Source organism: Petromyzon marinus, chromosome 18 (genome assembly GCF_048934315.1).
Source record: "Petromyzon marinus isolate PM22_M1 ecotype Great Lakes invasive population chromosome 18, UKy_Petmar_22M1.pri1.0, whole genome shotgun sequence".
Lineage (NCBI taxonomy): Eukaryota > Metazoa > Chordata > Hyperoartia > Petromyzontiformes > Petromyzontidae > Petromyzon > Petromyzon marinus.
The window spans coordinates 3163245-3178698 of record NC_133684.1 but is presented as its reverse complement, the minus strand read 5'-3'; the positions used below and the strand labels follow the sequence as shown (position 1 = coordinate 3178698).

Genomic DNA, 15454 nt, shown 5'->3' with positions numbered 1-15454 from the left:
GACATGCGTTTTTCTGGATTTTTTTGTTGTTATTCTGTCTGTCACTGTTCAAATAAACCTACCATTAAAATTATAGACTGATCATTTCTTTGTCAGTGGGATCAAATACTTTTTTCCCTCACTGTATATGTGTTGCACTCCTTAACAGATATATCAAAACCAACCCACATTAGCAACTATAGAAAAATATGCAAACTCTATGATATAGCCTTAGCCTTAGCAAAATATGGAAACGCACTGGCGTTAGCACGAAAAAGTTCTCCAATAACTTAACAGTATACAAAAAGTCTGTGCACCACGCAACAGACCGAACAATTTATCAAAGAAACAATAATTCTACAGTAACATATCACAACAATAATATTGTTGTCAGTGGGTCCTCTTCGTGAGGTAGCCACTGGGAGCCCCATGCCCTTCGCATAGACGGACTTGAGAACGTAGAGTTAAATATTAAAAATGTAAATTTCAAACCTTGAAATCACGCCGCTTCTCATCGATATTAATTACCGTTAATGCAACCAGACCGTGGGACGATGTAGAACCTAAGAATTTAGACTAGGAGGCCGGATGTTATATCCATGTATGGCGTTTGCTACTCCTTGCAAGGATCAACATTTTAACAAACTTAATTCGGACAAAGGGCCGATGCCTCGTGAAGGTTTCAGGTGCGATATCACTTATTTATATATATGTGGGCGTGAGAATGGAAGCCTCCCTTTCTAGACCGTAACTCTGCTGATAGGAACGATGGCCCTGTCTTAATGAGCTCAACATATATGTAGTATAAACGAGAGCAACTCAAAGGCAGTTGTGATGAACACTTACAAATATAATATTAATCACGTATTCATTACCATGAAGGGGTACACACCCAACATCCTAACGGACTGCATCTCTGAACGTGTGAATGGAGCTGTGAGGAATGCAAACTGCTGTTTTTACCCCTCCCCCCCCCCCGTAAATGTAAAACAGCAAACGCCTCACACATTCCTCTCCAGTATAAATTAGACTAATTTCTCTGTAAACATAAGCAATGCCTGAAAATAAACATTTGGCAAAACACAAATCTATTTTTGCCTTCTTCTCATTGACAGTAAAAAAATGAAACCCTATTATTTATTTTATTATAATCTCTACAGCGTACAAGCAGAAGAGTGCTTATTTTTAGGAAATCTATCTCTTACTCCTCTATCCGCACCGTTAAAACTCAACGATATCCTCTTCTCCGCTGCCGGTTAATTTGTGGATGGCATCTTGTAAGTGAGCACAAACACACGCAATCGATACCATTCTTTGCTTGTGATTTAAGTCCCGGGGTTAGGGTTCGGCTTCGCAGTTACTCAACAATCAAATTCAGCCCTTCGTGTCAAGAGGCATCATCGCAGATGCGCTGGATGATTGTAACAAAACAATCATGAACAAACCCTTTGTCAGTTCACTGCCGGACGAAGCCCTCGCCATGCTGTGTTGGTTGTGGGGCTTGTTTGACCAATATTTCGCCAGGCTGGTCAGTGCCTCGAACCCAACGTGACGGTTCGAGGCAGATAAGCACCTGTGTAAGTTCCACCAATATTTGTAATCCCGTTGATTAAAGATGCGTTTTTCAAAAAAAGGTCCCAGTGCTCATCTCCTGTTTACAGCCCGAAGCCAGCGGTGGAAATTCCATATTACCGTGACGAGGGTGAGTGTGTCCACACAGTGGAACTCATTGTATTGACCGTGAAGAGATGATGGGTTGATTCAAGACTTAGGCTCGCAAATTTTCAGATTGCGATCCGCTCGCGCCTTTAAAATGTGACCGATTCACAAGCCCATGTATAAATACAATTTCATAACGAATGTGAAAGACGCATGGTTAACTGTGATTTTGTTAAATGAAATCCATGCGTTTCCAATAAAGGCTTTCTTTGCAAAATGTCGACACTGATGATTTGTGGAAACCAAATGGAAATGGGTTCCACGTGCATTACATATGCATTTTTGATCACGTCCAGCAAAGCCTTGTCCATTCTGGTTAATTCAACTGTGCGGTAATTCTACGTATTTTATTGTATATTCACTTCAATTCTGCTTTAATGTATTTGACCGTTGGAGCTAAGTATTGTTATTAAGACGTCATGTCGTATGTAATTGTGCAAATCGGCAGACACACTCCATGCTCGCAACAACGTTGGGCAGTCTGATTTATTTGACACTGAGCAGAGGTGAAATGGAGAAAATGGCCAAATTTGCCGAGACACAAAGTATGGGGCGCATGGGCAATACTTTGTGCCTCCTGAAGAACGCGCTCGAGTGATGATTATGGGGAGCCACGCGTGGTTCTGTTTGCTGTCCGAGCACCATCTCGGTTTATTTCCTTGGCCGTACAAATTATCCCATTTTTAATTTTCCGATTTCCAATTTAAAAAGCCGTCACTGTTAATGATTTCTGCGAGGGTCTTAAATAACGCGCGAAGCTTCCCGGATGAATTGAGAATAACAAGCGCCCTAAAGAGAGAGTTCAATTCCACCGCCAACACATCCAATTTCCAACAATTTCCAACAGCGAGGGTCAAGTCAGCTGCGAACAAGCAGGCAAACGCTGCTGCCTTTGCATTTACTGCGAACAGGCTGGGGAGAAAGACACAAGTGGAAGCTTGACTTAAACCACCCACGCTGCTCTAAGTCGAGCTGTGTTGGCAGATTCATTTTTTTTTTACCCTGCATGTGTTGGCGTTTTTTTTCTTCTTCGACCCATTGTACTCAGAAATGCAGAGATAAGAAATTGGATTTTTTTTTTCCTGCTGGGGAAGGCAACGAGCGAATCTTAGATGCGTTTACACCGAGCGGGCTGAGGTTTGACTCCATTTGATTCGTGGGAGTATTTCACCCCGAAAATAGGAACATAGAATAATCAGTAGGGAAGCTGCTTGCTATGAAATGGCCAGCACACCGGACTTGCAATTCAGAATCAGGATCTTAATTTAGACTGGAGGAGGAATCCGAAAAGCTATGAAGCTCTTTTTCTCAAATATCCAGTGTGGGCAGGTCAGCAAGTTCCAACAGCAATAAATATAAATAACGATAGGAATGCAAAAACAGTAAAAATAGTAAGCAAGTGACTGAATATGAATAATATAACATTATTATTTAAGTTAGATTAATCAATTCAAAGATTGCCGCTTCCATTTGATCTCCAGGCGTGGCAGTTGAGACAACGGTGCACATTTCTGAAATCCTGCCGCCTTTGTCCACGGAGCACTGTGAATGAATTCGCCACAGTTAGTTGATTGGCAGGTCGCACGTGGCGGGGTAAAGTGTGGGTACTCACACCTCTTCCGAGACGTCTGTGCCAGTGTTGAACAATCGGCTAAATGCCCCGCTATAGAAGGGCTCTCGAGTATGCACGTTGAGCTTCTTTCGCACCACACGTGGACAAGCGCGCTAATTTGGGGGTGCGGGTCAAGGACAACAAACTAAGCACAAACATGAGCTCTGAAGAAAGCGAGTTTTCAATCTACATTCAAAAGTGCATGGCTCCAGTGGCTTCCTAATATCGGAAAAAGAGCAAAAGACTCTCGTCTCGTCGGAGACCCTTCTGCTCGGAGCGGCGTGAGTAAGCAATCGCAGCGCTGCGCCTTTGCCCTTTAAGAAAACCATCGGACGCGAGGCTGTGAAATCAGCACGGACGAGGGTCGACGGCCCGCCAGTTCGCGGACGACGCGATGAAACAAGGGCCCAGCGGAGCGAGGGGCACGGCTTGCGGGTCCCACTCCCCCAAAGACAAAGACCCCCCCGTGTAGCCTGTAACAGACTGTCGGGGCAAGTGCTGTTAGCGAGCACCTATAAATGCCGGCACGGCACACGAGGGGGTGGGTGGCCAATACCAAGCCCCGCCGCCTTTGTCTCCCCAGTGGCGATGTTTACACAGCGCACCAGGTACTCATTTGAGGCAGAGTCGACCCAGGGGAGACCCAGGACCGGTTCAGACGATCGTCACCGGCGTTGGCCGTGAGCGGGAATCGAACCCGGGTCGCCGTGTTCGTAGCGCAGTGTAGCGCTGACCGCTGCACCACCACTCCCCACCTCCTCTTGCACTCGCGCGAGCCCCGCTCTTCGTGTCCCCGGCAGCTCGTGCGTTGCGGCGACGACTCGGGGGTCTTCGTCCTGGACCTGCTGGAGGGAGGCCCGGCCGCCGTCGACGGGAGGCTCAGGCCCAGCGACCGCGTGCTCTCCATCAACGGGCACGACCTGCGGCAGGGCACTCCCGAGATGGCGGCGCAGGTCATACAGGTGCGGCCACGTCCATCCCGCCACCTAAGGTGGAAAACATGCTAGCTTCAGCTCCGTCCGGCTGTCTGTCCGTCGTTGCACGATCGCCTGCGCCGTGACGTAGCTGCAGCGCCGGCTCCCAGCTTGCACTGCGCAGTGACGACCACGGAGATGCTCCTCGTCCCCCTTTTGCACAAAGCCAACGGCACGGTGAAGTGCATCTCATCAGCAGTCACGCAGCATGAGTCGCTTCGCAAATTAACACTTGACAACAGCCGACCAATGTTGGACAAATGTAAACCCATTGTTGGCTTGACCTCGGCGCGACCTTCAATTAATCACGTGCGGGCGTTTTTTTTTCTTTCAATGATCTTTTTTTTATGACGCTTAATTCATAATGCTTCAACTCGTTAACATCAGAGCGTGACCCGCAATAATTCAGAGCTGTGCCTGTCGTGCTTTTCGCGTTTGAACTTGGGGGGGGGAGGGCCGAGTGGCTTGCTGGCTGCAGTTCAAATCAAAGGCAGGGGAGGGCCGTGACAACGCGAGAGTTGTGCTTAGCATTTGCATTGTCTGCTTATTTAGAGCCTGCCAGCACTTGACAGGACAACAGCAACTCGGCATTCCATTGAGAGTGGCGAGCCCGGGTATGAGACTGGCATCTCAATGGGCAGGCATCCCCTAATTTTCCTTGGGGGGGGGGAAATAAAAAAAAACAGCACAAACCTCTCCGTTCCTCGCCTCTGCGAAGCATGTCCAACACCACTTCAGCGGCTCATTGTCACTGGGATAAAAAAAATGAGGCCACAGCCACGCGCGCGCGTTAATTATGTATCGTGTAGCGCTCGCCGGCGTGCGTACGACACTCCGGCGGTGGTTAGGAAGCCGACGGGGTAGAGAGGGCTTCCACAGGACAAACAATATACGTTTGCTCGTTTGGACAGTCCGTCAGTAAGATTGACAATTAGAACCGCTTTTGGTATTTAGTCTGTCGTATCCCCCCCCCAGCAACCTCCGATTAGCACGGTTGGTCACGTAGGGTGCGAAAGAAGTTCAATTGACGTACATACGAGATAAATCCGCAAATTTAGCGTGAAAGTTTGATTCATATTTTATTATATTTCAGAGAGTTATAGCGCTGCCCCACCCCCCCCTCATTTAACACTGCTTAGCACATGTCCACACCGTGTACACAACACGTGTTGTATAACACCGTGTACACAACGCGTGTTAGTAGGTAATACAGAATATTTAGATTCCTATCTCACAGTTCTCGATAGAATTCATCGTACAGCAAGTCAGGTTGATGATCCGGCACTCACTGATCCAATTGCCCGCTCACTGGCTGTCAGTCGCCTCCTTATCACTCCTCTCTTGCTGCTACCATGGTTCCCATTCCCGTGAACTTCACTCAATGATTCCTCCACCCAAAGTGTGTGGTCTACCAGACCGTTTCAACCCATCCATACTGTGTTCACCCACCGCATGAGGAAGCCACTGGAGCTATGCACTTTTAAATCTAGATTGAAAACTCATTTCTTTCGACCTGCTCTTTGTGTGTTAGTTTGTTGTCCTTCCCCTGCACCTCCCAATAGCACCGTTGGCTGCGTACGGTGCCAAAGAAGTTCAACGCACACGTGAAGAACACAACCTCGCTAAAAAAAAAAACACTCAAGCAATTCATTAACTCTCCATTGACCGCAACATTAACAGCGCGGACACGGTCTGCTGCTGGGCCGCTCGGCATTGTTTTTTTTTTGGCGAGCCTTCGGAAACCAATGCTCGGTAGCCGAGGCGCGATTAATGAAAAGAGACATTTGGGGCCACGCCCATTTCAAACCTTTATAAACAGTTTGCCTTTAGACGCTAACCCCCTGTTCCTGATGACGACCGCTTGTGTTGCGATCGAGACGTCGCGGTTTTTTGTTATTTTCTTTGAGCCTATCTACGTGACTTTAACCAATAGACCCAAAATAATACAAATGAAAATAGGCGCAAAGGTGTGAGCGGCGGCGGTGGGGGGCTGTGCGCGGCACAGGGAAGCGAGGACCGCGTGCACATCGTGGTGTCGCGGCCGGGGAAGCCGGGGCCGCCCGGCCCTGGCGGCCAGGACGGACGGAGCCACGCCATCCCCGGAGCCGCCCACCCCAGCCCGCCCAAGCCCTGCCACTACCGGGTACCCGCACGGCGGCGCGCGAACAAACACCAGCGGGCGGCAGCGGGCCAGGCGGCGCTTGGTAGCGGTGACGCGGCCGAGAGAGCGTTCGCCGCTCGTCGCGCGGGGTTTTGGCGGTTCAAACCCCGGCGGCCGCCCTGATTAACACTGACCGTGTAAAAAACAATACTGATTTAGAAGAGTAGGCCATTGCGTACCACCATCAGGGTCCAGATTTACCCAATTAGAAAAAATAACATCGCAAAAATGACTCAATTGGGATTACATACAAAAAGCAGCAGACTAATGCCCCATGTCATGCTTGCAAATACGACTATCCTGGCATCGTCGGTTTTCACGTGGTTGAGACAAAATAAACTGAACTTACACTTGTGCCACGCTAGGTGCAATTTAAGGCTGTTGCGTTAAGTGCTGCACAATTGTATTCTGGTATTTGTTCATTGTTGTACTTCCAGTGTGCATGAAGATTGCTTACAAGTTTGTCAGCAGCAGTTCGCTCAACATGTGCCTGCCAGGAGTCTTTCTAGCCATTACAATCTCTAAACGCCAATAACGTACACACTGTCAGTGAAAAAAAGATGAAATAAGTATAAGACCTACAAAACTGATGTCATATATATTTGCCAGGCTGTAGATTACTCAGAAGAAGAAAAAGCATTACCTTAATTGTTACACGATACATATTTGGTCGTAAATAGTGTTGTGTTCTCCTCGATACCTTATAACTTCTACATAGTGCATATCATACGTGTGCAGGTGCTGGGTGGATTATTAATATCGCGGGATTGTGAGAGATGGCGATGGCTTGCTGATGGCATTGGTGATGTTGCTGAGGCAGCACAAGGGCGAGTGAGCTGCCATTTGTTTGCTGCGGATTTCGTGAAGAGCCCTCGTAGCACACCAGGACAAGTGTGCCTCGCTTCGCGGTCATCGTTACCGGGAACGCGCTACTTACCGCTGTCATAATGTTTTTTTTTTACGTGTGGTCATAGTTAAGGTGACACTGGTTATCATTCCTTGTGAACCAAGAATAAAAATTTTGACGTGACAGAATTCCTTCAGGTTTTAACAATCCACTTGTGCTGGGCCAGAGGAAGAGTATAAGTCTTTTTTTATAAGCTTGTAAAAAATACGATTATTAAGTTGGCTTTGGTGGCTCGAAGCATGGGACTTATCCATTGATCCAGCACCTCGTGGGCGCTGGCTTTGGCCATGGAGGGAGACAATTGGAAAAGGGAATGACGTCATTTTTTTCGGATTGGAAATCCCATGAGTGTGATGAGTTATGTGCCCTCGGCATTGTCTCTGACCAAAAAAAACTCTACAAATGTGCAGTTTGATTTGTTTGAAGTTATATCCAAGAGAAACATTATGCCGTGGTTTTGAGTGAGACAGAATTGGCCCATTCAAAGCAAGCCACTGACATTTCTTTGATTCTAGGAATTAAGAAGAGACATTATTTGAGAGATAGTTTCAGAATTAATTGAATTATATGAATAGACATTATTCTACTTTCTTCAACGGCTACCCTGCTCAGATGAGAAAAGAATACTACGAAAATAATGATAATTCTCTGTATGCTTTTTAAAGCCTCACCGAGGCAATGCTTTGTAATGAGAGCCCTTCTTGATATGTCTGGCCAGTTTCTTAAGTATTTCTACGTTAGTGGCAAAACAGACGTATTGTAGGGAATACAAACGTAATCATGGGCTCTGCACTGTCATCAATGGCTGCACACATACTTTCATCATATTTGTTTCTTTTCCAAAGCAAATCTATTCCATTTTGATTACCATGACCATCCTGTCTCCGTAAAAAAAGGCACGTGACAAGGTACTCCACTTGCTGTGTGACACAAGAGGCAATTCGAGTAATATCAGAAGTAGTTCGATGATCTCATATTCCAGAGGCTGCGTTTTCCGCGTGTGTGTGTGTGTGCGTGCATGTGTGCGTGTTTATGCAATTTCCGTGTGTGTTTATGCTCGTGCGGACGTGCATGCACGCTTCCATGAGGAAGCGCGTTTTTGTGTGCGAGAATGTGCATGCACACATATTCACGTGCGTGTGTGGGAAGCGGAAATGTAGCGGTTAACGCGCCGCGCTATGAACCTGGCGACCCGGGTTCGATTCCCGCTCACGGCCAACACCAGTGACGATTATCTGAACCGGTCCCGGGCCTCCCCTAGGTCGACTCATGCCTACAATGAGTACCTGGTGCGATGTGAGACAAAGGCGGCCAGGCGTGGTGTTGGCCACCCACCCCTCATGCGCCGTGCCGGCCTTCATAGGTGCTTGCTAACAGCACTAAATGGGGGATCTTTTTGTGCGCGTCTGCGCACGTGCGTGTGCCACCTACACGGCAGGAGCTGTCTCAAGCGGTGTCGTGCCAGGAGAAGGTGGTCACGGTGCGCAAGGAGGCGAGCGAGTCGCTGGGCATGACGGTGGCGGGCGGACTCGCCAGCCGCAGCGGGGAGCTGCCCATCTTCGTGACGAGCGTTCAGGGCCACGGCTGCCTGGGCAGGGACGGGCGCATCCACCGCGGTGAGCACCCCACCACCCATCCGACGCCAACGCACGCATTCAAATGATCAGCATCATCAGCAGCCTTGCACAGTCCACCCCAGCCACCACCGTCACTCATGATCCTGATGGCGCCTGCACGTGAGCTAAATTTCACCGCATCATCTCCTCCTTGGACGCCCTCTCGGACGCATTCCATTGAAAATGGGCGCTTGAATATCACCCGCGCGACTTGGACCGGCTCTGAAAATTTCGGCACGGCTTGACTTTAGCAATAAAACTGATGATCAGCTTGTTTAATTATCAATTCGGGAACAATTGTTCGAAAGTGCATTTTTTATGATGCGTTTCTTTTAATGGGAAAATTTCATTGCAGACATGGGCTCTGTATACTTGCACCCTGTATCTGAAATTAAGGCTTGCCGGTTAGGCACCGGCCTTCAACACAAAGGACAATTGGCCTCTTTTAAGAAGGCCAGTTGGTCAGAAGGCCATTCTCTCCCTCTCAGTAATTCACAAGCAAACCAAGAGGATATTTTCCAATCTGCCTGGGAATTATTATGTCTGCCTTCTTGTCCGTCCATTCATCCCAAGATATTGCGTATATTTTCATGAAAACTACAAAATCAATGGCTACAATATTTTTTTACGCACAGCTCATCAACGCCATTATCCAGATCTCTAATAGTTTTTTGGGGGGGAAATTGTCGGCAGCAAAACAACTCTACCGACAAGTTTTTGACTTCACTTCGCAGTGTGACGGCATGACGCATTCCGCCGTCATTACCGCACTCTGGAGCACTTGTGCCACAGCGCACCACTTCCGCACCCAACATGTGCATCCGTTTGTGTGTACGGTTGAGCGTTTACGTGCGCACATCTCTCCTTTGTACGCTTGCATCGTGTGGCAAAATAGATCACTTAAGAGTGCTGGCCTGCCAGCTTGTTTTTTGTGACACCATCCCCATCTGTTTCCTGCCACTTTCCGCATGCCTCTGTTTTTCGCCTTGACCCTACCCCACTACCCCCCAATTCCTGTGATGGCTCTCATCCAGCTACTGTTAGGTTTTGATTAACCGCAGATACTAATAATATGCACTCAGCTCCTACCAATTAGTGCAGGCAAATGAGAGACTCATGCACAGAATATTATAACCAGCATATATATATGGCCAGTGCTCATCTTGGTTGGCAGCCCTGAGCCTGTGGTGGAAATTCGACATGACCATGGTTGAGGCCAGTCCTTTCCATACGATGAACGCTGCTGACTCCCTACAAAGTGGTAGGTATTTTATCAATCCCGAATGGATGATATGCAATCGCCGGCTGTGATTTAAACTCACAACTCTTCGATAGTGAAGCAAGTGGTCTTCAACACACCGCCACTTGTGGTTTTGTGGCCAGAGTGAAAGAGTCGCCCAAATAGCCTCATATTCGCTGTAATGAAGGCCCTTCTGCTAGTAGTGGCGTGAGCAATCAGTCGCAGACCTGCACCTTTACCTTTGTTATTATATACGTGAGAGTCTGGTGTACAAAACACACGGCAGTTACTGATGGATTGTGGTACACAATAGAAACAATCGTAATTCATGTACTAGTAAACTATTTACTAATTTGTCTATTGTAATATGTTCACAATACAATAACAAGTTTTTTCTTGCAGTAAAATGAATATATAATACATCAATGTATTATCATCTAATAATGAGTATGTCCTCTTGTGTATTTTCAAACCTTGTACTTTGGTAAATATTTTTTTTCCAATAGATTTGTAAGTGAGGGATATGTTCCTGATGTTTGGATGAATCCAGAAAATAAACAATCTGAATTCTGTGCTGATCCACTATACTCTGGGCTGCACGCTTGGGGGGGGGGGGGGGGGTCAGACATTTGTGACGATGTGTGACGAGGGGGGGGGAGTTTGAGAAATGTGACGTCACATCAAAATGCGCAACTTTAAATAAAAATATAAGTGTTAAAACAACACTAATTGTTATAACAACAATGCACTCTGATGTAACAATTACAACAATGTAATTGTTACATCAGAGTGCATCGCCACATTAAATACGCACTACAATGACAATAGTTTAAAGCGATTTGAAGCATGCTTTATTTTCAAAATGGAAATATGGTTTTGGGGGGGGGGGATCAAAAATCGTCCAAAATCGCGTGACGTCATTTATGGACGGCCCCTTACCTACAAACATGCATTGAGATTATTTAGATAATTTTGCTGCGATACATGTCCAAATGATGGGCCGCTTTGTTGAGCTATCATTTGTGGCCAGGTCGCTTCTGAAAAAAAAGTGAAAACCTCAGTGGGCTTTGCCTGTAAGGATGGGGATGGTTTCGTTTTATTCAGATGTGTTTTGGATGATGTGTTTCCCTTTGTTTTACTTTGCACTACTATCATGTTTTTGAACTGTTTGTTGTTGTAACGTTTTTTCAGTTTCAGTTTATTTATTTTGGTATAGCCCTGTGAGCCATTCGGCTCTTGAACAAGAAAACATCTTAAAGTGACTATGTGTGACTGTGCAAACAGACAATCCAGGAAAAAACATCAAAATATTCCTGAAAAAAGCACCGTACACCAACGCTGTATGCAAAAAAATCCCAGTGGGATGCAAGTCAAACAACAACAACCACAAGAAAACGTATTACTCGCCGCCGACTGGACATCTGTGAAAAAGAGCTTTCTAGCTCATCGGATTCCTCCAGTATTAATATTCTAATTCTGATGAGACGCGAGGTTGCTGAGTCGTGGGCGGGGTTGGCAGGCGGGTGAGCGTGACCTGACGGAGAGTGGGCGTGCCCAACTGCTGTGTGGGCGGGGCCCGGCAAGAGGGAGGGGCTGCCAGCTTGCCACGTGTTCCCTTGTTGATGTTGTGGGTTGACTCTCCAGCACACCGGCGTGCTGTAGTAGTAACGAATTGTGCATGTTTTGTTTGCGTGACAAACTCTTTGCAATTATGAATATTGGTCGCGAAAGCCTACTACGTGTTAAACTGTCCTTGCTGAGCCTCGTAGAAATTTGGATAACTTCTGAAGTAAATTAAACTAAACTACTTTTATTTGTTCTAGATTTGAAGCTTTCGTGACTTGCAAGGATCCATACTCTTTGGTTCTATTCGGTAGTCACGTAGGTAAAAAATTGAAACAACAAAAATCACGACGTTTCGGCCACCTGATGAAGGCCGCTTGTGTTGTGGCCGAAACGTCGTGATTTTTGTTTAAATTTTTTACCTACGTGACTTTACCGAATAGAACCAAAGAGTACTTTTATTTGACCTGGTAAGGCCCACTTAGCTATGAACCTCTATTTTTGTAGAAGCGACATGGCTATCACAAATGATAGCTCAACCAAGTTGCATTTCACGTGGAAATTTATCGCAGCCAAATACTCTAAACGGATGTTTCTAAATGCGGAGGGAAAAACCGGAGGACCATGGGGAGAACATGCAAGCTCTAAATATACAGCAGGCATCGTCAGGGTCGAAATCAAACCACCCACGACCTCCTGTATGCCAGGCGAGGTAGTTAATATCTCGCCACTGTGGCTGTCGACCCCACCCGCATGCGGCACAGGCGATGTGCTGATGAGCGTGAACGGCGTTGACCTGACGCGGCGCAGCCACAGCGAGGCGGTGGCGCAGCTGAAGGCGTGCGCCGTGTGCCCCGTGGTGACGCTGCGCGCCCTCGAGGTGCGCGTCCATTCCGGGCCGGGTGCCACCGTCACCGCCCCCCCCTCCTCCTCCTCCTCCCCACCGCCGCCCCCCAGTGCCGGCGGCGGCACCGGTGGCGGAGGCGAGGCCACCAACGCCGAGCACGAGTACGATGCCAACTGGTCGCCGCCGTGGCTCATGTGGCTCGGACTGCCCAGGCAAGCAGCCTCCCTCTTGCACGCCACTCACTCGCCGGGCTCAATCACCCAGTCACCCGGCGCCTCGTCAACCATCCATCTGTCCATCCGTCCATCTGTAAATCTGACCGTCCTTCAATCCGTCCGTCCTTCAATCCATCCATCCATTAATCAGTCCATCAGCCTGTCCGTTCATTGGTGCGTTCATCCTGTAAGTCTGTCCATTTGTCTGTCCATAATTCAAACGATCCGTCCATCTTCCTCCGACTCCACCGCACCCGTTCGTCAATTTGTCGATTCAAGTTTGTAGGCCGGGGTAAGGTGGGGGGGGGGGGGGGGTATTCTGGTCGAGATGGATTGTGCACAGCATGCTGCGTTGCTGCTCAATCTGCCCAAATCATATTATTGTGTGATCATCATCACCCATGGACTAGCCACTGTTGAATGAAGGCATGCCAGAGCTGTCACCAAACCTCATGGTCACACGATGCAACAATCCGTCTAGCACCGACACACAAGCTGATCTCGTTGCATTGCTTCATCCCTCTTCGTGAGTGTCCTCTCTGCCGCTGCGTTGTTAGTCTCATTCCCTGGCCAGCATCCCATCCATCTGTTTTCTGTATAATTTGTTCTAAATTATACCACTGGTGACTTCCTTCAAATTGGTGCTCACTTTATCAACCCGAGACTGACGCAAACTCGTATTCTTCCTGATGCGATCCGCACACTACGAATACTGTGCCGCTTTGCCGGATGGCTCATGGTCAGGAGGGCTTTTAACGTCAGGTTAAAGCACTGAGCTAGCACTGTTGAGACCATGGGTTGGACTCTGTAGATCCTTCAATGGCCGTACTTGGTTCTCAAGTCAGTCTCAGCTCATGATGTAGAAAATTCTGCCAATCCTAGTTTTTGGCGGTTAAATCTATAAATTGCATAAATTACATACAAAAAATATATTTTTTCAGTACACAAGAGTGTTATCTCGTGTTGAATAATAAAAAGAAAGATTACGTTATTAATGGGGTAGTTTTCAGGTGTCATCCTTAAGGGACATTGCTTGAAATCATGTGTCGATGTTCCAGCTGAGAAAATACGAGATTGATCTCTCAAAGCAATGATGCATGAGGGCGATGTAAGCAACAATCGTCACTGGTAACGCATTTCCTGTGAGCAACGGCGTATGGAGATGGCATCGCAACGGATGTGTCTGAAAAACAGAAAATTCTGGGGTAACTTTTACCGGTGAATTTTGTTGGTGGAAATTTGTTGTGATATTGCCTTTCTATATAGTGTGATTTCGCCTCATGATAAGACCCTCAAGTTCAATTTAAGAAACTTCAGGAAATACAATGCATATAAATGCAATTGTATAGCATCTACGTTGAACTTCTTTCGCACCATATGTAGCCAACTATGCTAATCAGAGGTGCAGGCTTATATATAAATACAGGACCATGCCATAATATTGCCATTCCTGTCAGATGTATCAAATTATACAGCCAAGCACTGCACACATTACATGGAAGTGTACCTCGTGCAAACATGTGGTCAAGTTTAATCTACTGGACGTGTGTGAAAAATAGCTTTATAGCTCATTGGATTCCACCAGTATAAATATTCTGATTCTGATTTGCAAAGAAGATTGTGACATGCTCTCTCTTCATTATCGGTTAGCACGAGCGAGCTCCTGTGAGATCTCTGGAAAATACGAGGGATGTTTACAATATCTTTGGAATTTAATCTCGTGGGAATTTCCTTGACAGTCTTAAATAAAAGTTGGATAATATTTTTGCCGTCTTGTTCATTGCTTAACCACACCAAAGCAAGGCACGGTGCACACCGATCAATAACACAGATACATACATGACCGTGGAGAGACATTACCATTCATATTTATCAAAATACGTTCATTGATGTGCACACTGCACTTAAAATCCGGCATCCTGAAATCAGTCTCCGAACATGGCTAATGTTTGTGGCGAGCGGTATTTGAACCGGTTCTGAGCCCCCACCATCGTTCACCAATCCACACTGACCAGCGAAGTGAAGTACGGTCAAACAATCGCCATGGCTAACACGGCGACCTTCATTCTACCAATGGATTGGCAAAGGGCAGTTGGTAAGAAAATGTTTTTACATTATTACGATTAGGCCGTGGATTGTGAATGCAATGCCACGTAAATTCCACAAGCCGCATGGGATTTCTCGGGAACGGTTTTGGCGAGGGTTAATTTTTTGTTTGTTTTGTATTCCTATTGTGCCTCCGGCAGCTTCCTGCAGAGCCGCAAGGAGGTGATCCTGCGCAGAAGCACATCGGGGAGCTGGGGGTTTAGCATCGTGGGGGGATACGAGGAGAACCACAGCAACCAGCCCTTCTTCATTAAGTCCATCGTGCTGGGCACGCCGGCCTACAACGACGGCCGCCTCAAGTGAGCGCCACCACATGCCACTCGTATTGCGTTCTCGGCCACTGCAGTCGCTCACTCACGGCAGTCTGTGGCCCTGACGCGGCGAGGTGTGACACAGGGCCAGGTGTGACACAGGGCCAGGTGTGACACAGGGCCAGGTGTGACACAGGGCCAGGTGTGACACAGGGCCAGGTGTGACACAGGGCCAGGTGTGACACAGGGCCAGGTGTGACACAG

The 15454-nt window shown here is 47.3% G+C and overlaps 1 protein-coding gene across 2 annotated transcripts in view; it reads left to right on the top strand.

Moving 5' to 3' along the window:
* Window positions 1-15454, top strand: part of LOC116943459 (ligand of Numb protein X 2) — a 50808-nt gene that overhangs the window by 30259 nt on the left and 5095 nt on the right. For both annotated transcript variants that reach the window (XM_076067794.1, XM_076067793.1), the window contains 5 exons: window positions 4111-4272; window positions 6290-6427; window positions 8791-8968; window positions 12536-12830; window positions 15080-15238. In XM_076067794.1, coding sequence (XP_075923909.1) covers window positions 4111-4272; window positions 6290-6427; window positions 8791-8968; window positions 12536-12830; window positions 15080-15238 — 932 coding nt within the window. The remainder of the gene's footprint in view (window positions 1-4110; window positions 4273-6289; window positions 6428-8790; window positions 8969-12535; window positions 12831-15079; window positions 15239-15454) is intronic.